The 24211-nt window shown below is 44.7% G+C and overlaps 2 protein-coding genes across 11 annotated transcripts in view; one reads left to right on the top strand and one right to left on the bottom strand.

Annotated features, from left to right (window-relative positions):
* Positions 1 to 19487, top strand: part of RYR3 (ryanodine receptor 3) — a 598353-nt gene extending 578866 nt beyond the window's left edge. For 6 of the 8 annotated variants that reach the window (XM_070053266.1, XM_070053265.1, XM_070053267.1 and 3 more), the window contains 11 exons: positions 3426 to 3556; positions 8402 to 8444; positions 8915 to 9042; positions 9433 to 9493; positions 9785 to 9931; positions 12365 to 12499; positions 13635 to 13791; positions 14646 to 14710; positions 15041 to 15141; positions 17765 to 17816; positions 18539 to 19487. In XM_070053266.1, coding sequence (XP_069909367.1) covers positions 3426 to 3556; positions 8402 to 8444; positions 8915 to 9042; positions 9433 to 9493; positions 9785 to 9931; positions 12365 to 12499; positions 13635 to 13791; positions 14646 to 14710; positions 15041 to 15141; positions 17765 to 17816; positions 18539 to 18634 — 1116 coding nt within the window. In that variant the 3' untranslated portion in view covers positions 18635 to 19487. 8 annotated transcript variants of the gene reach the window in all.
* A 142-nt stretch (positions 19488 to 19629) lies between these two features.
* AVEN (apoptosis and caspase activation inhibitor) overlaps positions 19630 to 24211 on the bottom strand; it is a 190215-nt gene continuing 185633 nt past the window's right edge. For all 3 annotated transcript variants that reach the window (XM_070053965.1, XM_051822123.2, XM_051822122.2), the window contains 2 exons: positions 20853 to 21159; positions 19630 to 20083 (listed from right to left, as the gene is read on the bottom strand). In XM_070053965.1, coding sequence (XP_069910066.1) covers positions 19968 to 20083; positions 20853 to 21159 — 423 coding nt within the window. In that variant the 3' untranslated portion in view covers positions 19630 to 19967. The remainder of the gene's footprint in view (positions 20084 to 20852; positions 21160 to 24211) is intronic.

Genomic DNA, 24211 nt, shown 5'->3' with positions numbered 1-24211 from the left:
ATGTCAGGCCCCACCCCCAGGCCTTTTAAATAAGAACCAATCAGAATCTACTGGATGGTTTGTAGGCACATCCAAGTTTGACAAGTCTTTCACAAGCAGTCTCATTTTAGTGTGTTCTTACTGTATTTCATAGAATTAGAATCATCAGGCTAATTCACAGGTGGAGCAACTTATGACAGTCTCTTAGGTCTTTGAATTTTTATGAACATAGATTTTCATTTATTACTGACCATTCAAGATATCAGAAGAAAAACTGTTGATGTGTTATAGTTTCAGTTACCTCTCACTGCACAACAAAGTACCCCAGACCTTAGTGATTTGAAACAACAATTTTTCCATCTCTACTTCTGTGACTGGGCACATTTGAGCAATGGCTCTACTTCATGTGAAGGGGCTATGTCTGCAGCCTTGAGGGAGCTCAGCTGGGCTACCATAGCCAAGATGATGCATTCCCATGCTCATACACCTTGGAAGAAGAACTCCCAGAAAGCCAGGCCCCTCTCTTTCTGTCCATGTAGGCTCAGGGAATCTCCCTCTCCATTTGGCCTCTCTACGTGATCTCTCCAGTAGGATATCTAGACTCCTCGCATGATAGGTTGAGGTTTCCAAAGAGTACAACAGTGAAAACTGCTAGCCCTTCTTAAGGTTTAGGTGCAGAACTGGAAAAGTTTCATTTTCAACAGCATTTTGTTAGTGAAAATGAGTCACATGGCCAGCCCAGATTTATTATTGCATGGAAAAAGAGTCTGTACAAGGGCATGAACACTAGGAGGCAAGGTTCTTTCGGGCCAAATTTGGACACAACTGAACTCATGTCAATCTTCAGTCATGTGGTTTTTGGTATTATAAGTCCATCACTTTCCACTACACAAGGGTTTTTTTTTTTTTCCTCAGTACTTTTTTCTTCTCTTAAGCAGGAAGTCTCCTTGACTATAAACCAAGCCATCTTGTTTCTGGGAAGAGTCTAGGAAATACATTTCTATACTTGTGGCACTTTTTCTCCTAGTATACTATACTATCATAGGAAGCCCAGATGCCCTGCTAGAGAGACCAGATGCCAAATCCATTTTTCAGTTTTGCCTTGTTTTAGAAATAAAGGACTAATACTGGGTAAATGCATATAAGACCCCGCTGTAACCATGAGAAGCATGGATTTAGGAGCCATGCATCCTTCCTTTCTGGGTTGGACTCCTAGTTCTGCTACTTAGCCTCGTCCTCTGTTCCCTTGTCTGTAAAATGCATATTATTACACCTAAAGTTGCATTAAATGGATTAATGCATGTGAAAGCACTCGGATCTCTGAGCATACTAAACCCTGGAGCATGTTAGCTACCACTCCTCGATTCAAAATCCTAGTGCTCAGCATGTCAGATGGGATGAGGATATACTGGAGACCTAAAGAAAACACAGACACCATACAGGGAATGAAAATGTGGAAGTTCTACCTGCAAGCGTAAACAGACTCCTAGAAGACTGGAGGAGACTGCCTCAAGTCTCAGAGGTCAATACTGCTCCAAAACTTAGTTTAATTATTGCTCTTCACAGTCATTCTGAAATAAAGCAGACATTACTCAGAGTAGCTGTAGTTTGGCTTCCCCTCCTACATCATCCATTAACTAACAGCAGTCATTGATTCCTCCCAGTGTGAAATGTCTATTCATAGCCTTCACCAACTTGCTATCATTAATTTCTTCTTCCCTCAGTGCCGTTCCATTGTTTTAAAGGAAAAAGGGCAATAGGTAACTCTTGACAACTTATTATCTAAATTTTGCCTTTCTGTTTTGGAAATATAGGAGCAAAGTGGGGTATATCCATTTAATAAGCTTTGAGTGAGAGTCACTGGAAGAAACAGTGTGGAGACAGTGGTCTCAGGATTGTCACCAAGTAACCAGTGGATTCCCATCTGAATGGGAAGCCCAGTTCTGTCTGAATTAAGCTTTTCTGCATAGAGGAACTCTGACTTCCCATTTCCTGGGATGTAGCAGTATCCTCTGACCTCACTAACTCTCTTCCATAGTTTAAGTGTGTGTGTGCCTGCTGATGGCTGGGACAAGTGGATTATTTTCCTATCCCTTTCTGCATTCCCCTTTGGTAGTAGGTCTTTACAGCCATTCCACCATACCATCTAAAATTAAAATTATAATTACCATAGTCCCCCCTGATGCATGATTTTGCATTCTACACATTTTCAGTTCCCCACAGTCAATTATGATCCAAAATTGTTGCATGGAAAATTCCAGAAAGAAACAATTTATCAATTTTAAATTATTCAGTGTTCTGATAGATGGACGAAATCTTGCACTGCCCAGCTCCCTCCCACCTGGGATGTGAATCATCCCTTTATCCAGCATATCCATGCCGACTATAATAACCAACTATTAGTCACTTGGTAGACTCTCAGTTATCAGATCACAACTCTCTCATATCATACTGCTTGTGTTCAAGTAACATGTATTTTACTAATAATGGCCCAAAACACAAGAGTAGTCATACAGGCAGTTACTACTTGGCAAAGAGATACCATTAAGTGCATTCTTTAAGTAAAGAGGGTGAAAGGTCTCAAATTGATAAGGAGAGGGAGAACACTGAGTGCTGAGGTTGCTAAGATACAGGAAAATGAATCTTCTGCAAGATTGTGGAGAAGGAAAAAGAAATTATGCTGATTTTATTGTTGCTAAAGTCCTGGCCACAGTACATGAGAAGTGCTGTGTTAAGATGGCCTGGGCATTAAATTTGTGGCCTTATGTACAGGAAAAACATAGCGTTTATAGGGCTTGGTACTATCCAGTTTCAGGCATTCCTCAGGAGGATCTTAGAATGTATCTCCTCCCCTGCCCAGATGAGAGGAGACTACTATAAAAGGAAAGGGGAGCGATTGTAGGACACAAGAAAATGTGCTATACCTCCTTTCAGGAGCAGTTTATGGAAAGAAGAAATCCTCAGTACCATAAAACTAATGTGTTTATTACCTGAAATTCAAATCTATGCAATAAATATGACCCTAGCTATTGAAGGGGGTGGAACATTTCATATTCCTATGCTGGTCAGTCTATTATAGAATAGGTTGTTGTCGTTTCTAAGTCTTGGTTCAACTCCAGTCTAACAGTCTCAGGAGATGGTCCTGGCACTCATCTAAATAAAGCCTTCTTGCTAGGCTAGGAGAGGAACCCAATTTTTACTAAATCAGGTATTTAACTGAAGCCTTCAATGGTGGCCCAGATAAGATCCGCTTTTGGAGAGGCAGATGTATAACCCAAAAAAATGAAATGTTGTGTTTGACTTTTGTACCACATCTAGGCACCCTAAGAATTCTCATAAAGGAGCTACTGCACTGACATTGAAAGGTTCATTTGTGACAAATGCTAGGGCACAGATACTTTAACTGCAAAGCCCTCTCTGAGTACCCAGTGTCTTCCCACTCCTAGGTGCCTTTGGTGGTATTCAAAAGGGAAAAAGAAATTGCCAGGAAGCTGGAGTTTGATGGCCTCTATATCACTGAACAGCCATCGGAGGATGACATCAAGGGACAGTGGGACCGCTTGGTGATCAACACACCGTAAGTGTCCCTCCAACCTTCCTCCCCCTGCCCCCAGTAACAGCTCTTCCCTCACTGGTCTTGGGAAATGATTGATATCAATCTTCCTTTAGTCTTTGGCACTTTACTCCTTGCATCTTCAGTAACTCAGCCTTGGGACAGGTATTTGCAAAGCACACCAGGTTAAGACACTGCTTGGGATGCCCAAATCCCATACCAGAGGGCCAGAATTTAACTGCTGGCTCTGCTCCAGATTCAGCTTCCTACTAATGCACACTCCAGGTGACAGTAGGTAATGGCTCAAGGAGCTGGCTCCCAGACGTGGGAGACCCAAATTGAGTTTTAGACTCCTGCTTCCACGTGGCCCAGCACCAGCTGTTTTGGGAGTGAACTAGCACATGAAAGATCAATATCTCTCTGCTTTTCAAATAAAAATAGATTTTAAAAAGAATCACTTCATAGCTACTTATATAAAACATATGCCAAAAATCAAAAGAAAATAAAGTAGCTTGTTATCCCTCTAACAGTTGCATGAGAAATTTACAAAAAGTTCATGGAAGGGTGGGCTTTGTGTGGCACAGTGGATTAAGCTGCTGCTTGGAAGGCCCACATCCCATACTGGAGTGCCAGGCTAGGGTCTCAGCTACTCTGTGCTTCTGATCCAAATTACTGCTAATGCACATGGGAGGATGATGCCCAAGTACTTGGGTTCCTGTGACCCACATGGGAGACCTGGATGAAATTCCTGGCTCCTGTCTTTGGCCTGGCCCAGCCCTGGCTGTTGTGGGCATTTGGGGAACCAGTAGATGGAAGATCTCTCTCTCTCCATCTCTGCCTTTCAAACACATAAATGAGTCTGTAAAATACATGCATAGTTTTCTTTCATAGTATGCATTTTCTACAAGATTTTTTTCCATTTTTGTTTGTACCAAAAGAAACATCTTTTCATTTTGTTTTCCCATGAACTCTTTGAAATCCTTATGAAGTTAATGGGGAACAGGTGCTGAGCATAGTTTAAGTAAGCCAAGATAGCCAAGTACAGTTCCACAGTCTGGTCACACAGAGTCCATCCAGGGTTTAAGTGGTGCAGAGATCTGGAGATTAGATGGAAAACTTGCCAGGGTCCCCATGTGGAATAGTAGTCCTGTGACAGTAATGCCTCAGACATCTTCTCCTTAAACAACTAGCCTGGCCGGTAATCAACTTTCTCCCTGCAAAAATATTGAGATGGTTGTATGGGTGGTTAGAACAGGACCATCTGTTAAGACCTGTGGAAGACAGCATTCCCTCCAGGTAGGCACATGGCACTGTAGAGCAAGGGTCACTGATCCCAGAGCAGACAGCTGTGGTACCAAGTCAGACCTACAGTCTGGCAGTCAGTGAACTTGGGTGTGGAAACTCAGCCTTCTGAGCGTCAGTTCTCTATCCCCTTCAGTCATGGAGATGAGAACGCCACCTCCTGCAGTCCTAGGAGGATTAAATGAATGCATGCCAGGTGCTTGGCGTGTAGTAGGCATCAAGTTGTCACTCATTCCCTTACCCCCAACTATTCACAAAATGGCCGTCAGCATTAGCAAACAGCATTCCTAATGCCAGTATTCGTAATTATGAAAACAAGAGTTGCGGGATAAATCTGTGTGGTAACAGAAAAATGGGGCTAAATATATGAACAAAGGTGACTTCAAATTCTTAGCTATGCCAATTAGGATGTCTAGAAATCAAAACCCAGTTCCCAGGGGGTAGAAAACCAGTTCATATCTAGAAATGGTTAGGCCAACTGAAAGACAGCTCTGCACAGGTACACCTTGTACATTTTTTAACTATCTCCAGGAAGATGGAGCTCATCTCTCGGGAAATTATTTTTAAAAAAGGGGCTTAGAAACCCAAAGTCTTTCCCTGCCAAAGTCTTCACACAAGGGAAAATACGGAAAGCTACTAAATGTGACTCTGATGACTTATCCTTTCATGACAGGACGTTTTGGATACTATTAAGTAAGTATTTGGTGAGGTTTCTGCGATCATCAGCAATGCTTGTAGCCGTGGTACCAGGTGATAGGGCAGTCAAAGGGCAGTTCAATTTCTGGAAATGTATCCTAAGCGGAGAATGAGACAAACACACGAAGTATACTAAAATGTTTCTATGAAGATGTTGGCTAGCATTTTTAATTGAAGGGGCTTTAAATGTCTATGAGTAGGAATATGCATAAATACAAAGAACAACTGTTTTAAACTTTTTGTTTGTTAAATCAACCTCCCCTCCCCAGCCAATAATGGTATCATAGTATGGGCAGTGCTTTGCAACTTATTTTCCAATTAACTATTTGTCAGAGACTTTTATTTTACATATACACAAGAGCATATACACATACATAAGAACATATAAAATGTGTACATATGTTCATTTTAAAGTATAATAATAAACCACAAAGCTAAAAAATAGATTCTGGCTGAGAGCTTAAAACCTCCCTGTGTTCTCCCAAACCATATCCTCCCAACCCCCAGCTAACTACTTTCCTAATATTAATTAATGATATTCATCCTCCTGCTTTAATTTATAGTTTTACCACTTAGGTATTTGTTCCTAAATATATTGTATCATTTTGTATCTTTCGAACTTTATATAAATAGATTTATACTACTATGTATACCATATTGTCCCTTGGATATTTTGTTCAGCATTATGTTTGAGAACTCACCTATGTCCATGTGTACAACTACAGTTCATTTATGTTCCTTCATGCAAGTGTAGTACCAGGTATTTATCCATTTTCCTAGCAGGGGATGTTTCAGCCATTTCCAGTTTGTGGCTGATAGTGCTACAGTGAACATTCCTATACCTGAAGCACAGGTGGAAGTTTCTCTAGAGTACAGAGCCTGGAGAGGAATTTGCTGGGCAGTGGGACATGCGAAATGTTCCAGTCTACATTCCAACCAGTAATACATGAGAATTCCTACTGGTCCACCTCTTGGCCAGCATTTGTTATTGTCAGATAGTTTTGCTGGTCTGATAGGTGAGTAGTAGCACCTCATTGTACATTTCTCTGATTACTGAAGAGGTTGAGCATCTTGTGTTTTGTTTCCCTGACCATATATATATAAATGTGTTCTCTATGCTACACTTTTAAGGTGGAATATTCTCTACTTTTAAGGAGCTAATAAGGGGACAAGAAAGTTAAAATGCTCCTCTCAGGATAAGATCATGTCTGTGACAGGTTCTTGCCCAAAGCCTGAGGTCAGTGACCTTTCAGCATTACTTGTGAAATCTTCTCAGGACAAAACATAACCAAGCCTGAATTGTATGTTACAAGCCACTTATATAAAAGGACTTTTTAAAAAATTTTTCATTTTATTTGAAAAGTAGAGTTGGGGGCTGGGGATCATCTATCTGTTGGTTCACTCCCCAAATGCCTGTAACAGCCAGGTCTAGACCAGGCCAAAGCCAGGAGCCCAGAACCCAATCTGGGTTCCCGTGTGGGTGACAGGATGCAGACACTGGACCCATCACTGCAGCTTCCTAGTATGTGCCTTAGTAGGGAACTGGAAGTGGCAGCAAAGCCAGGATTTGAACGCATATACTCTGATACAGACTACAGGCATCTCAAGCGTGGCTTAAGCACTGTATCAAATGCCCACCCTGTATAAAGGATTTAAGAAGGAGGAGATATCAGAGTGGAAGAGGGTGCATGGCATGATTTTTACTTGTGTTATTTACTTTAGATTCTAAATTCAATACATGAAAAAAAATCTAGTAGCAGAGAAATCTCAAAGCAAGAAGAAAGTCAAAATAATTGTTAAAATCCATTAGCAGTTTAACACCAGCATTTGTTTCTAAGTGCCATTTAGATGTTTAAGACAAAAAAAAAAACCCTGCTTCAACAATTTAAACAAAAAAACTGTTAAAAAGACCACCAGCCGCTTGGGGACGAGGGGAACATGCTTAGGGTTGTTCTTCTGACAGGTTTGTGGAGAAAGGGAGATCCCTACTTCATCACCTATTTGGGTGACTTCTGCAGAACAGGGGACTGGTTTGTTCCACAGCCACAAAGGATGATTCAAATAAAAGAAAATAAGAATGCACGCACAAGGGGCAGAGGCTCCCTGGCTTAATCCGGCTTTGCAAAGAACTTTCCTAGAGGGGATTCCATCTTCCTGGGTAGGAGCAACACGTGTTAAACCATTTTTGCCAGTGAACCTAAAGGTGATGGTTCTTGACCTTCACAATGAGAAGCCATTTTCAGTGGATCTAATACAAGCTCCAGGCAGAAGATAGATCTTTCTGAGGAGGTTAGGGATGGTGTGGAACAGGTACCACTTCTGGAGGAATGAGGGACGTAATCCCTTTGGGAAACAGGTGTCACGGGAGCTGTATAGGAATGAAAAGTCAAGTGGATGAGTACTCAGGTCTTGAAAAACCCTGTGTAGGTTAACTTAAAGGGGAAACATCACAAAGTTAGGGACTTTGCACTTTCCACAACCGCAGCAGTACCCCGGGTACTGCTGATATAACGTAGGGACTCACTGAGTATAATGCATGTGGTTCCTGCATTGTCAATGTTTACACTGGAAGGAAGGAAAGTGTCAGGAAACATCTGTTTCTGACTAGTCTGCCATCACGATTCCTGGCTCTTAACCGTTATCTTGAAGTAGAAAAATGCAGAGTGGCTTTCTGTTTCATAAGTCAATGCAAAGCAGTGAAGCCATAAACCCCTAGACCTGTGATGACTCTGAACTTCAATCAGGTCTTGAAGTCTTCAGTGAGCAGAGACACAAACCAAAAAGATCACAGATCCAGACACTCAAACTGGGAAGTTTTTTGATGTGCCTGCCTTGATGTTAAAAACCTCCTTTTTTCATTTTCTTTTTCAGATCTTTTCCTCATAACTACTGGGACAAGTTTGTAAAGAGAAAGGTATTCCTTGTCAGTAGGGGCAAGTTCCATGGCCATAAAGAAATGTAGTATTTTTTCCACATTCTCCCTATATTTGAATAAATGTGATGTTATTTTTATGAGCGTATCTTAAGAAAAGCAAGACACAGGAGTTGTATGTGAACATTCATGTTTTTTTTTTTTTTTTGCTTCATTCTTGTATTCCTCTACCTTAAAAATGTAATATAATCCTTATCATTTTTTATACACTAGGTTTTTTCACATCCAAAAAGAAAAAAAAGGATATTGGCTTGAAAGCAGTTTTCACTCGGTTGTCATTATCACTTCTGTTTTCTCTGGGTGGTTTTTTCTCTTCTTTGGTTGTGTTTTGAGGAATTCCTTAATCCCTGGGAAGAGTCTAGTGTGTGGCAAAGCTTAGAAGACCCTGGGCATGCGCATAACACAGGTGGGGCCCTGTGGCCCAAGCTCACCTTGTCTTCTTTCTGCTTCAGGTGATCAACAAGTATGGAGATCTGTATGGAGCAGAGCGCATTGCTGAACTCCTGGGCTTGGACAAAAATGCCCTTGACTTCAGTCCAGTTGAAGAGACCACGGCAGAGGCGGCTTCTCTGGTGTCATGGTACAGAGCTTAGGGGCTAAACTCCCAAGGGACTACAAGAGACCCTTTTCTGATCCTCTTCAGTGTGCCAGAGGGCAAATATCCCACCCATGCCTGTGTCCTCCCAGGCTTTGGTCTCCTTTAGGTGTTTCATCTAGGTTCTACCCTATCGAGAAAGGACTGACTTACAAATCTGAAGATCAGTCTGCTTTTATGGCTGATCGAGCTGAGAAAGAAAAACTAATTAAAAATTTTGGATGGGTGATTCACCCTCTGTCTGTCTCATGGGTAACACATACAACTTGATAAAGCTCAGAGCCAGATTTAGTTTATTAAACCAAAAGAATTTCTCTTCTTATTAAACACTTAACTTGATGTTTATGAGTCCTGAAATGATTTGTTCCCCTCTAGGCTGAGTTCCATCGACATGAAGTACCACATCTGGAAGCTGGGGGTTGTTTTTACTGACAATGTAAGTATTGCACCTAGAAAATCAAGATCATGTGCCCCAGGCCAAGGGAGGCCCTTAGATACCACAGGGAACCAAGCCATGGAAAATGCCCAGGAAGAGTCAAGGGTTGCTTATCAGACACCAAAATGTATCTCTCTTGTGCAGTGGTGCAAAGCAGGTGGGGCTCCACTTGGCAATTCCTGGGCCAGCTCATAGCATCCCAGCACTTAGTCCCCTCTGTCTCCAGCACTTAATGAACATATCATAGCCATGAATGACAGAACAGCTACTAAATTTCTTCAATTTCCACAGTCCTTTCTCTACCTTGCCTGGTACACAACCATGTCAGTCCTGGGCCACTACAACAACTTCTTCTTTGCTGCTCATCTACTGGATATTGCAATGGGCTTCAAGACACTAAGGACCATTCTGTCATCTGTAACCCACAATGGCAAACAGGTATTGGAAATCAGTCCTAGTGTCTAATGCACCTTGCTTGGCTGAACCCTTGAATTAATAGTGATTGCTTTTTGCAAAATTGTAGCCAATTGAATATAAAAATGCAGCTGTCACTAAGAGGCATAAGACACTGATTCAGACATTAACATGTCGATCAACCAAGGGAAGGGGGAGATAATGAGGTCATGAACATATCAGAATCATGTTGGAGACTTTTTATAGGTCTACTCCTTTCTCCATGGGTCTGATATATTGTGGGGGGCTTAGCAGGTAGATAAATATAGGGAGAAAACTACCCAGGTACTCCTGCTATGTACCAATGATTTAAATACACACATTACTATATTATATGTACATAGTACATCATGTATACATACTATACATGTGGCCAATCAAGGGGTTGAGAGGCCATCTAGAAGACTGGCTGTTGATGAGATGGGATGCATCAATGGTTATAGCCACATTAACATCTTCTAAATCCTCTAGTGTCTCCTTGGGATCTCGTTCCTCATTAAGTACAACTCTGTGTAGAAGTAGGCTCCTCCATGTCTCTAAATCTTTGGGGAAGGGAGAAAAGATAGGCCAAGCCCATGCCATGTCCCAGGTACCATGGCATTCTCACAGCTCACTGGGGCTCCGAGAGGCTAAGTGTCCCACCCCAAACCACGCAGCTGCTAAGTGGCAGAGCTTTGGTGTGCAGTCTAAGTTCTTTCTCTTTTCTCTCAGCCAACTGACTTCTATAAAGTCTTTTATCCAAGATTCAAGTAACCCCCTGCACAGGCTGTTCTGGTCCTGAGCTTGGTGCTCCTGCCCACCCCTTTTTGTGTAGCTCCTTGAAGGCAAAGATTTAATCTTGTCGATGTTTGTATCTCTAGCTCAGCACCCAGTTCTTGGGGTAGGCAGATATGTGCATCCTAGGAACCCATTCTGCACACTGCTGGACCCCTATCCCTAAAGCCTAGAAGTAGATAAGCCCTGTGACCCCACAAAGAGCTGGGGCAGATTTCTTGGTAAAGAAATATTGTATTTGGCTCAACCATCATAATTCCTACAGTAACATCAAAGCTATCAGTTATCTGGTTCAGGGTTATTTATGAAATAGTGTACTGTAGAGACACCTACTATCTGAGGACCCTTTGGCATTTTTAGAAGCAGCCTGAGAGTAGAAGCTATATTGCAAATCTCTGAAAAACTGAGTAACCCACCACAATACACCTTTACCATCCAGCAGTGAAGCGCCTTTGCAGTTCATACCTGCCAAATCCAGTATCCTGTGCATTATTTTGGTAGGCCACAATAACAAAATACTACACACTGGGTGGCTTAAACAACAGAAATTGCTTCATGTTCTAGAGGCTGGAAGTCTAATGTCAAGGTGTGGGCCAAGGTTGGGCCCTCAGAGGCCTCTCTCTGGCACATGATCATCCCTCTGCAGGTGCACATGTCTGTGTCTCTCGCTGTGTCCTTATCTCTTACAAGAATATCAGTGAGATAGGACTAGGACCCCCATTTTAACTTAACCACCTCTTTAAAGCTATTATCCCCAAATCTAGTCACATCCTGAGATCCTGGGGTTTAGCATTTCAGTGTATGAATCCTGAGGAGTGGCTGGGCCTGGCAATTAAGATAACCACATCCGATATGGTAGGTAGTACCTGAGTTCTGTTCACGACTCTGCTCTGGACTCCAGCTTCCCGCTAACGCAGAACCTTGGAGGCAGCAGTGATGGCCCAAGTAATTGTGTTCCTACCACCTATGTGGGAGACCTGGATTGAGTTCCTGGCTCCTGCATTGCCCCTGCCAACACCCAGCTACCGTGAATATTCAGAGAGTGAACCAGCAGATGGGAGTGCTCCCTTTTTTTTTTTTTAAGATTTTATTTTTTAATTTATTTGAGAGGTAGAGTTACAGACAGTGCGAGGGAGAGACAGAGAAAGGTCTTCCATCTGCTGGTTTGCTCCCCAAATGGCTGCAACAGCCAGACTGCGCCAATCAAAAGCCAGGAGCTTCTTTCTGGTCTCCCTCATGGATGCAGGGGCCCAAGCACTTGGGTCATCTTCTACTGCTTTGCCAGGCCATAGCAGAGAGTGAGACTGGAAGAGGAGCAGCTGGGACCTGAACTGGCACCCATATGAGATACTGCCACTGCAGGCAGAGGATTAACCTACTGTGCCACAGCACTGGCCCCCACTCTCTCTCTATTTATAATTGGAGGTAGACACAACTCAGCCCCAAACACCCCCACTAATCCCCTTTCCTCCCAGTAAGCATGTTTCTGTTCATCAGTGGTCCTGTCTCCCATAGAAGAGAGCCTTCACTCAGCTTCTTGTTTTTCTTTTTCTTATCCTACTGAGCCTCCTGGTTCCTCCCCATTTTGAGTAGTTCATGAACCACTGAAAGTCCCACCTCTTTCCTCCTGTCTCTTGTTCCCAGTTGGTTCTGACTGTCGGTCTCCTGGCAGTAGTTGTTTATCTCTATACCGTGGTGGCTTTCAACTTCTTCCGCAAGTTCTACAACAAAAGTGAGGATGATGACGAGCCTGACATGAAGTGTGACGACATGATGACGGTGAGAGCCCAGCCCCCCTCATATCACCTCACTGGGAGAGAAGGGGCCAGGGTGGGCGGTCAGGACCACAGAGCAAGCCCCGTAGTTACAGAGAAGACTAGACGTAGAACAGAGAGGTCTCAACCGAGAAGGAGAGGCATCCTGGGAAGAGAGAAGGCACTGGGTTTCATCCCCATTAACTGCAGAGCAGGGCTGCTGCTCATCTCGGGCTGTTGGGGTAAAGGGACCTGTCTACATTTCATGGCCATCACGCTCTGATTCATGGCCCCTGGGAACCACAAAGTCCTATGGATCGGGCCCTTGATCTATTTCAGAGCAGACGGCATAGGCAAAGAACATGACAGCAGCAGGTTCGGGCCAGTGGTGAGCCTGCCCCCCTACAACAGCATCTCCCCAGGTTTGCAAGGATCAGGTTCAAGAACAGAACAGGTGGCAGTCAACCTCCGCAGTCTGTGGGCATTTCTATATAAACAGGTAACACTTCTTGAGACAAGTACTCTCGTACACCAGTAACGCTGGCCAACAAGGCACCGGTGTAACCAGTACCTGGCTTCAGGCCACCCCTACCTATACCTGGTGGGGGTCTGTGCTTTCCCTGAGTCTAACCCATCCAGCCAGGTTCAGAGACAGAATGTCCTTCCTGGTGAGCCAATGCCCCAGTGCCTGCACTGCATCGAAGATGAGCCAAGATGCTGCAGAAATCCCTGCCCCCAGGTGTACAAGGAATGCAGAAGTAGAGGAGGCCTTTCCCAGAGGGTGCGGCACAGCCTGGCACTCTAAATGCAGGAAAATGCCCATCTGCCATCTGCCATACCCACCAGGGCTTAAAGGTCTTTTAATCTGTACAGATCTTAAAGGAATTGTGATGGATGAAGCACACAGTTCTAAATTGCTTTTTAAAAAATGTTCCAAGGCATCTTCATAGAAATTCATGGAACAGCAAATCTTTCTGAACATAAAACTGACCAGAAGTGTAGTGGACAGAAATTAGCTGTGTGAATACTGATATCACAAAGATTCTTCTCCTATTCAGGGCTTGTCACAATCTGATGTAATCTTGTGTTATCTGCTGTTGCTGTTGCTAGCAGCAGACAGAACCCTGCAGCTCTGAGTGGCCATTCTTTGTCTCCTCTAGTGCTACCTTTTCCACATGTACGTGGGAGTGAGGGCAGGAGGCGGCATCGGCGATGAAATTGAGGACCCTGCTGGTGATCCTTATGAAATGTATCGCATTGTATTTGACATCACCTTTTTCTTTTTCGTCATTGTCATCTTGCTGGCCATCATTCAAGGTAAGGTTGCCAGTTATGTTAAGTATGAACAGGGTTTGATAAATAGAGTGGATTTTTTTTTTGCTTTCCTGTATATATGACTTCACTGTTCCATATTAAAAAAAAAAAAGTTTATGAATTTACTGGTTATTTTAGCCAACATTTTTTATCTGCTCCATGTGAGGGCTTGGCTATATATATAAAGCTAAAGATATGCCCAGGCACTGTCGTAAGAGACTTGAGAATCCACATGGAGGACGCCCTTCCTTTCATTGCCCACTCAATTACTTCTGCTTTCTGCAGACCTTCTGGGGCTAGACTTGCCCTCATCACTGCCCTCCAAGCAGCAAGGCTGAGGAGAAGGAAAAAGAGAAACTAGGAGACTCTTTGTGAGGTCTGCTACTGATTAAAATATCATTATATTTTGTCAGGAATTAGAGAAAGATGTTGATGAACTTAGTTTAAGTCATGCCAAGTTGAGGTACCTGTGCGATAAGCATGTGCTGCAGGCTAAGCAGCAAATAAATTAAGGATGAGCCCTGATACCTATCAGTGTCTAATGGTCAGGGAGGAGAGGAAGAGCCCATCACGAAAACAGGAGAAAACAGCCAAGCAAGCAGGTGACAAACAAGGGAGTGATGGAGACTGTGTCGAGGCAGAGAGCATAGTCGTTAATTACAGCAGTGGGTGCAGAAAGGTGGGGTAAAAGGAACAACTTAGGTTTTACCAGACCCTAAGTGTCTTTGTACTCATTTTGCTTTAACTGGCGAGTTCAGCTTGGTAATTCACCTTCTTGACAAAGCAGCTTGTCACACCATCACTCATCTCCCACAAACCACCATTCAGATTAAAGGGCTTTGTCTTTAAAATGCCAGGTCTCATTATTGACGCTTTTGGAGAGCTGAGAGACCAGCAGGAACAAGTGAGAGAAGATATGGAGGTAACAACTTCTAAGTCTGGCTACGTTTGTGTATCCCCACAGCAAGTGCATGATTTGGACAACAGGGTCTGCTCTAGGCAAAACTGCAGTCTGTTTTCCTCCCCTGTCTGCTCCCCTTCTCTGAGCCTATTATCTGCCAGCTCTGGGCATTTCTGCTCCTTCTCATCCCCGCTTCCACGGTCCTGATGGAGGAAGCCAGGGAGTGAATGACTCACAGCCATGAGCAACAGAGAAATCATTTTCAAGAATTATCAGCGCAACAGGGACCACCACCCTTTTGCCTCCTGCTTCTGTGGTGCCTAATGCTTTTTCTGCCTGTTATTTCCTTAGACTAAATGCTTCATCTGTGGCATTGGCAATGACTACTTTGACACAACCCCTCATGGCTTTGAAACACATACATTACAAGAGCACAACTTGGCCAACTACCTGTAAGTATTCTTGGTTAGCAGAAGTGACAGGGGCGGTGAGGTGGGTAAACCAGTGTGTTATGGTCCGTTCTCTCTGCAAAGAGTAGAAGCAGTTAGGAAAGGGCTCCAGGAGCCTGTATCTTTGTGTTCCCTCAGTAGTAGGGGAGAGACAAAGGCCAGCCTCAACCTGGGATTAGACCCCATGCCCTCTCAAGGCAATGTCCCTACTGGATTGTTCCTATCACCATACAAATAGGCTCCTCTTTTTGAATCCTAAAGACAGCTGGTGGCCCCATTTTTACCTCTAGCTCTGCCCCACTTCTCTTTCAACAAAACTTGAAAACTGACCCTGCCCCTGTCCCCACTTTTTCCGCTCCCCATTCTCCTCTGAGAAACGTCACCAGGCGCGGTCTCTTGGTGGCAGTGGGGGTCAGGGACCTGCATGTTGCTGCACCTGTCACCACAGCTGTTCTTTTAGTAATACCTGAGCTCCATGAGAGAGGAGTATTTTAGGGTGTGGCTCTTCTCACTGCCAATGCCTGCCCCCTAAAAGGCAAATAAATGATTCATTTTTTCCTAAGGCGAAGCATTCACTCAATTTATGGAGTTTATAGATATTACCTGATAATTCAGATTTTTTGATTATTTTCAAGAACAGCATTGGGTTCTATTCTCTCCCCATTGTATTACTGAAAATGTCCTAATCCTTCTTTAAGATGGTACTCGCCCAGCTTTGAAGAAAGGTGCTACAGGTTAAACAGCCCTAATCCAAAATAATGCCAGAAGGGGAAATTTACATTTGACCTCATGTGATGCACTGCCGTCACTCCTTTTTCACCCGTCTGATGTGGAAGGGAAACCAGGGCTCCAGGAGAAGCAGAGATGGGGTTCTGACGTCAGACCTCGCCACCGCCCATCCTGGCCTGTGGTCCAGACTTGAGGAGTGACTGCTGTGGTTACTTTGAGCAGAAGAGGGAGGAGAGTGGTGAGGCCCCTATGAAGCCTTGAAAACAAAAGGGTCTTGTGTCCCTCTCCCTTAGAATAGTTGCCATGATCTCATGAGCAGGACCCCTGTTCCCCAGCCCACTGGTTCATCAAGTGCAGGGACACTGGGTTCTGTTCACAAGGGGAACCAGGGGCAAGCCCGGAAAAGCTTGCAAGTAGCTCCAGGGTACATTCAGGTAACCGGTGGGTCCAGAAAAGTCGTGTTGGCACTGGGCAGCAGTCAGTGGGCACCTGCTGCAGGGCTGTTTCCTGTCTGCATGGGAGTCACAGTAGTGTGGGAGGGAGTGTGAGAGAGAGGGGTGAGGAAGGAGGTAGACAGGGCTGAGCTTAAAGAATGCACCCACTAAATGTTGGCTCTTAAGAAAACACAGGTACACTGAGTTATAGTAACAATGTATAAAAAGTATAGAAACATAAGTGAGTTTTATGTTTAGACCTGGGTCCCATCCCCTAAGACACCATACACACACAATTATTCCAAAGTCCAACACACTTCTAGTCCCAAGTATTTCAGGTAAGGGATATTCAACATACACTGTTGAATATAAGTGATAAAATGCCTTTTGGCTAGAATGAGTTTGTTAAAACAAAAACACAAGTTTCTTTAAAAAAAATTAGCATTTCCTTCTCATGTATGAGTATTTATCTTGATTGTCATGAAGTTTCCATCTTAATGGAAGTGGACAGGAAGCACTCCCATGGAAGATAAGCACTTGGCCAAAAATCATTGACAGTGGGTTATAGGAAACTGAAGGAATGCTATGTAACTACGTTACTGCCCCCATTTGGCCTGAGGGAACAAAACCCAACATAGTCACATTTGAACCTCCTCCCCAAAACCCTGCTTTGCCAAGTAAAGAAATATCTCAAGAAGGGAATGATGTCTTCTGTGCCCAAGTCTCAGACATGGTAAAGGGAGGGATCCTGCCTCCTTGTTAGTTTTGGTAAAGCAAAAGGGAGAGTGAAACAAACACCCTTAGGGCCACATCTGGTGGCCAGCTTCCTCTGCCCTGCCACCCGCAGGATAGTATTTCTACTGTGTCTTCGTCACCACCAGCCTCACACTCCTTTTCCTGAAGGGCACAGGCCGGGTTCTTTCAGATCACATAACACGAGCAGACAGTTCAGTCCCCGGGGGTACTCATGTATCAGAGACTCAGACCTTCGAGCTCTATCACAGTTAGAGCAAGTGGAAGCACACAGGCCTCTCTCAGCTGCCTATAATAAAAACACTGAGATGAAATACTTTCGACCTTTTTCATGACAGATATTCTTGAAACACCTCATCTCAGCTCTGCGGATTTTATAAGATGATAAAATGACCTATTTAAAATTATGACAAGAATTTGGCCTACAAGTTTATTGTTTTGATTGGAATTTTCTTTATAAACTAGTAGCCAAAACACTATCTTGCAAGTGATTACAGCTCAAGGTTTGGAGATGGTAAAAATGCTCTCTTCTCCAAAGAGGCTCGTTTTCAGATTAACATGCATTACTGTAAACCATGGTTTGTGGCCTTCTGTACCATTTCTCAGGCTTAAGAGACGGCCTGGACATCATGATGCCAAACGTCTGCAACTTGGTTCCAGTTTACCCGAGTAAATGAATTTCTGTCTCTTACCTTTTCTCCTTGCTCCAGGTTCTTTCTGATGTATTTGATTAATAAAGATGAAACAGAGCACACGGGTCAGGTGAGAAATAAAATGCCTTGAACTGGAGTTATAGGCCTGCATTAGCTCTTCCCTGAGACTTAGCAGTGCCCATGATTTCTAAACCAGTCTCCCGCATGCATTCTTCCACCATCTCTTTGTGACTTAAGAAGCCAGAATTCCACGGCAGCCTCAGCCTCTCCCAGAAGTCCTCCTGGTAATGCTTGGAGGGGCAGGGAAACGGGCTCGAGGACAAGACAATGAGAAATGGAGTGGGGGTGGCCAGAGCCAGAGCGGCAGAGTGAAACGGTGTGCAGGACAGCCAAGTGGGGGGTGACAAAGGGAATGCAGAGGTGCCGGCAGGGTGGGGCAGGAGACTCTGCGACTAAGTGCAGAGAAAGAGCAAGGTAAAAGCTGGCCATCAGATACTCGCGTTTCCAGCTGTGGCTTCAGCCCAAGGAGCATCCGTGCCTTCCTCCTTCCATCTCCCACCAATACTCTAAACCTTAAGTATTGCAGGAAAAAGAAAACATGCCATTTGCCATCATGAAGATTCTCCAAAATGTCCGTGGAAAATGTGGATGTCAAAGTTGTTTTACATCAAAATAAACATGTTTTAATTGCATCTTTGCATGAATGCTTTGCAGTGCCCTCACATAAGTTCACATCATTCTTCCTAAAGGGAGCCACTTATTTTGTGTTTGCTCTGCGTTTTAGCTACTGTGGTTTAAAAGGAAGTATCCCCTCTGTTCACATTGTTTCAGGAATCCTATGTCTGGAAGATGTACCAGGAAAGGTGCTGGGATTTCTTCCCAGCAGGCGACTGCTTTCGCAAACAGTATGAAGATCAGCTTGGATAAAGCTGAGTGAAAGCTACAGCACGACACTGGACGGTCAACTTCCAGTGAAATGAGAATTCATGTCCTAACAGTTCTGTGGCATAGTTTTGAAATGGTACATGTTCTGAATGCCCCCTGTATCTGTGCTCTTTGGAAACTGACTTGGCTTTCTGTACCCCATGGACATACACCATAGGTAATAGCCCATCAAAATGTTAACAGCATGGCAAAGAACGGAGGCATTTCTACTTGAGTGCCTTCAAGTTTTGCAGTTCTGATGTAACTCGTTTGCTGGTAGGGTAGCATTTAGGAAACAGCTAGAGAAGTATAAAGTCTGGAGTGCGTAATACCTGAAATTTGAAATGCCCGAATGTCATATGACTGTCTCCCACCTGTGACTCATTGTCTGAATTTCAAAAACTCATTTTAACTGCAGTCTAATTTTTTCCATGGTACCTGCTAGTGACTGTATTGAGAATCAGCTTGAAAAGCTTTAAGCAGTAAAAGAAATAGAAAACAACAACACTTTATCGACACTGAAATATCGGTTAAGTGCCTTAAAAACCTCTTTAGATATAGCTATGCAAGTTTATTTTTTATGTTTGTGTTCCAGAAAGACAGTTCCATTAATTAGTTGTGTTGATCTTCTGTCTTTATGAAATTGCACTTGAAGGTTCTTCATATTTCTTTTTCAGTAACAGCTTGTCAACTGCTGTTATTAGAAGAAAAGTACTGTACTGAAAATTCAGAAAACTCTCAATCTTATGCCAAAATTGAGTAACGCTTTAGGGTCCCATGTAAGTAGTGGAGCTGCAATGTTTAGGTGAATCTCTGCAAATCAAAGTGCCCACTGCAATAAAGTAATACATACCACTCCACGTTTGGCTTCTTGCAATGCGCCACTGCTATTGGATCCACAGCTACGCTGTGACTACTGGGGAAAGAAATATGACAAAGAGCCTAAGGCCTCACAAAAGAAACAGGAGGAGGGGAAAAAAAAAAACCACAGACCAGGGTTTGTTTATTTTGGCCAATGTTGCCTGCATCTATTCCCTTAATCAGCAGCACCTGCTACAATGTAAACACGGAGAGGAAGAAGGCTGGGGACAAGGGGCAGTACCACCCCCTGTCCTTAAGGAAGCTTATTACAGCATTAAGCCAGAAGACAAATGCCTCGTACATGTTCGGGTGTTGTCAAACAGAGGTAGGCACTGACTGCTGTAAGCATAAATGGAACCCCCCGGCCTGGGGCATGCTTGTAAACCCACGGTTCCTGGATACTAGCCTCATGCCTGCCCTCGTGGAGAAGGCAACCACCATTTTCTTCAGGCACTTTTTGTTTGCTTGTGTGGGTTTAGGAAATCATGCTGTCCAACCAGTCCTCCAGCTCTTCTTCGGTGACGGTTTTGGATGTACTTCCTTGCTCAGGTTCCACGTTCTTTTCTTCAGCCCCAGATGGCTTTGCAGGAACTGGGGAAATACAAGCAACGTCACCTTAGTCCCGGAAGCAAGGGGGAAAGCTTCTTAGCATTTGTTTCAAGATATAACTCAGCCCTTATTACTCTCCTTACAAGGGGGAAACATTCTTATTGTTACTCCCGAAGACGATGCAATAATATCTAAACAAATTAGAGATCTGCTCTTCTGTTTATTCTGAAATTGAAGTTCACAGGTGAATAGTAGCTGCTTTTTGTTGTTGCTGTCAAAAACCAGTAGCTCAGTATTCCTTTACTAGTCTAGCAATCCTGGAAAAATCACTAAAGGGTTCCAAATGCAGTCTATGGATGGGGTAGTCACCCTAGGCCTCCCCGTAGCAGATGGGCCACCGTCTCACACAATATGCACAAATGAGAAAGCGTTTTTCTTTGGCAGTAAATAAGATCAAAATAACAAGAAAGTTATCGAGAGCTGGTTTCTAGGCCTATTCAGATGATCGATTAAAAGGCTTGCTGCCGAAGAACTGAGGGCTTCAGGTATCTTAATGCCTTTTTACAGCACAAGTTCAATTTGCAGCCCCAGGCTTTGCCACTGCAACCAGGCAGGTAGCAACCTTGGGAGCTCGGTGTATCGAGCTGGGGGATGTAGTCAGAAAGGTCGGGGGGTGGGGGGCAGAGGAGATGGGAGCAGAGAAAGAGATGTCTGTGGACAACGCTGGGTCAATGTCAGACACCAAGGCGGGGCTGCTCTCCACCACCACCAGGATCACAGAGGAGGAGGAGGGAGGGAGGCCACGCCGTACCTTTTTCCTCTTGGGCCATCTCCCCGTCTTCCTCAGGTTTCAGGTCCTGAGATGTCTTGCCTAGTAAGTTATCTTCCTCTTTCACAGGTGCATCTAAATTAAGCAACAGATCTAGTTCCTCTTCCAAATGGTCTGCCGCGGACTCAGGGGAGGAAGCCGGTTTCTGAGGACCGCTGGAAGGACCAAGGGGCCCGGGGCAGGCGGCAGATCTCAGCTCAGAGAGGGACCCCTTTAACTGCATCCCTGTGCCCTTGCTGTCATCTGGTCTCTTTGGTTTCACTTGAGGAAGCTCTAAAGGAACAGTGCTCTGAAAGAGAAGTAGAAGTGAGTGGACCATGCAAGTCTTACACTTGCTTAGGTAGAAATAAAACATAGGAGCCAAAGATACCATCAAGCTGTGTGGGGCAGGACAATCAGTTCACATGGGTCACACCCTGCTACCCCCGGACCTGGGTTCATGAGGGACACCTCACTGAAGCAGGGCAGGACTCTGCTTCCACTCCACCAGCCTCAGGCACGTGCCCACCAGTTCACAGTGGAAATTCAGAGGTTTCAGGACACTGGCCTGAAAACTAACGCCACCACACATCTATGTGAGTATATACTAGTCTATAAGGAGACACAGAACATCTGTAAAAGTCACCAAGAAGTAATTAGCAATCAGACCTGTTATGTTTAGAAAGTCACCAAGAACAACTCTAGGCAGTGTTATTTGTGTAATAAAATGCTGCCCCTGCCACCACCACCACCCCAAGCATACTTTCTTGATTACATCTGCAAAAAATTCTAAGGCAGAAGTCTAGAAGTCAGGATGGTGGTTGCCTTTTGGGAAGAGTGTGACTCAGAGTGGGTGTTGGTGGTGGTTTATGGGGTACTGCCAATCTTCTGATTCTTGGTCTGGGCACTAATTTCATGGTTATAAATACAGGTGTGCTTTTCTCCATCTGTGTTACACTGTGATAAAAGTTTAGTGCTGCCTGCAGCACTGGCATCCCATATGGGCACCAGTTGGAGTCCTGGCTACTCTACTTCCAGTCCAGCTCCCTGCTAATTGTGCCTGGGTATGCAGCAGAGGATAGCCCAAGTGCTTGGGTCCCTGCACCCACATGGCAAACACAGAAAAAGCTCCTGGAGCCGGCGCTGTGGCACAGCAGGTTAATGCCCTGGCCTGAAGCGATGGGATCCCATGTGGGTACTGGTTCGAGACCCAGCTGCTCCACCTCTGATTCAGCTCTCTGTTATGGCCTGGGAAAGCAGTAGAAAATGGCCCAAGTCCTTGGATCCCTGCACCCATGTGGGAGACCCAGAAGAAGCTCCTGGCTTCAGATCAGTGCAGCTCTGGCCATTGTGGCCAATTGGGGAGTGAACCAGCGGATGGAAGACTTCTCTCTATATCTCTGTCTCTCCCTCTCTGTGTAACTATGACTTTCAAATAAATAAATAAATCTTTAAAAAAAAAAAGAAACAAGCTCCTGACAAGCCCATTTCTGGCACTGCAGACATTTGGGGAGTGAACCAGTGAATGGAAGACCTCTTTCTCTCCCCCCTCTCTCTGTAACTCTGCCTTTCAAATAAGTAAATCTTTAAAATAACATATAAGTGTATGTGTGTATGTATGTATGGTTAAAACTCCCCAAGTAAGGGCCCGGCATTTAGCCTGCATCCCATGGCAGAGTGCCTAATACCTGGCTCCAGCTTCGGATTCCAGCTTCCTGCTAGTGCAGACAGTGGGGGGGGCAGCAGGCAGGTGACAGCCACGTGAGAGACCTAGCTCAGGCCACGCCCTGCCCGCACCATTATAAGCATCTGGGGAGTGATCCAGCAGAGGAGAGATTGCTCTCTGTCTCTCAAATTCCCCAGGTGACAGAGCTGTGAAGTTACAGTGGCAGGCAGAGAATCTCGACTCCACCAGGAAAGCCGTGGGAGCCCAGCACGGCCTCACAGTGGGCAGGTTCAGAATGCGGGGCATGACCTTTAAGCATCCTCAACCTATCTGCTGTATAGCAGCTCCTCAGGGTGTTTATAAATATGTAAGACCGTCTGGCTTTATACAAACACAAGCAAACCTCTGTTCTTTTTCCTAGAATCATTTGGCTGCCAGGACATGGCCGTGTCTGACATTGTTTTTGCATACTCTTAACTCCCCAATGTCCTAATATGTAGACAAGGTTGAGAATAACTGCTCCACAGCTTGGTGGTGGAGAGGGGGAGGAGGGAGAGGGTTTTTTTTTTTTTTAATGATTTAGCCAGGTTTTCAAAGTTACTCCAATTATTTTACATGTTTACTCTGATGCCTACACCACGGACATGCATTTCTCACTTTGAAATGCTCCTGGAGCCTGGATCTCAGTGCTTGCTGCTGTGTTAGACATCCCTCATTTTCATTTGCTGTGGGATCAAAGCAGCTTTGGAACTCTGAACACCCTGGATGCCCAGCAGGACAAGCTAGCAGCACTCTCCAAACACTCCAAACTCTCCAAATTCATCCAAACACTCCAAACATCCCGAAAGCACCCCCACCCAAGAACACCCTCCCCCATGAGAAGCAAACGCCCTCCTCTCTGGTTCTCTGCCCTGGCCCCGGCATCCTCAGCCCTGAACCACTCCTGCCCCAAGTTCTGGGCTAGAAAGTGCAACGGAAAGAGCAGCAACAAATCCACTTGCCGGGCTCAAGCTCAGCATCGCGTTCAGCTTCAGGGGGAGCTGATAATTTTAGTTGCTATTTAAAAATCAATATTACCCAGAGTTTCTCCTTTTTTCCTAAATTCAACTGAATCACAATTAAATGTTGACGTTCCTCGTGGCACTAGCCTTGGCTCTCCTTCTCTTTCAGTCAGGTCATCAACTGCCACCTCACCCTGGCCTCTCCCGTTTGCATTTGTATTCCATAATCCTGAGCTATTAACTTCTACGTGGGATTAACTAGTATCTCCGCGTGGACCTCCCGAACTCGGTGTCCAAACCCTGCCCCCGTCACTGCCTGTCACTGAACTGCCCAAGCTCAGAGGTCTCTGATTCTTTCTGGACTGCTTCCTCTCCAACGTATACCAAGTGTTGCCAGTGTTACTTCTGAAATGCCTCTCAAAAAATAAGCCCACTTCTTTGTCACCTCCACGCCCATCCACCCACCCCACTCCCACCCCACCCCCATCCCAGCTGCATTCCTGGCCCCCAACAGGAAGTCAACCTCACACTCTCCAACACCCTGGGGCTCGTATGACTGTAGTTGGTCTATATTTGTGTGGTTATCTGTTTGGCTGCCTCAGAAACCCAGGTTTCCCAATCGTCTGAGCTCTAGCAGGATAGGAACCGTGTCTGTCTGCTCACAGCCATGCCCCTCATGCCTTACAGCCTGGCAC

The sequence above is a fragment of the Oryctolagus cuniculus genome, chromosome 12 (assembly GCF_964237555.1).
Source record: "Oryctolagus cuniculus chromosome 12, mOryCun1.1, whole genome shotgun sequence".
In the NCBI taxonomy this organism is placed as follows: domain Eukaryota; kingdom Metazoa; phylum Chordata; class Mammalia; order Lagomorpha; family Leporidae; genus Oryctolagus; species Oryctolagus cuniculus.
The sequence above is the reverse complement of the archived record's forward strand: the minus strand, read 5'-3'. Positions and strand labels throughout refer to the sequence as shown.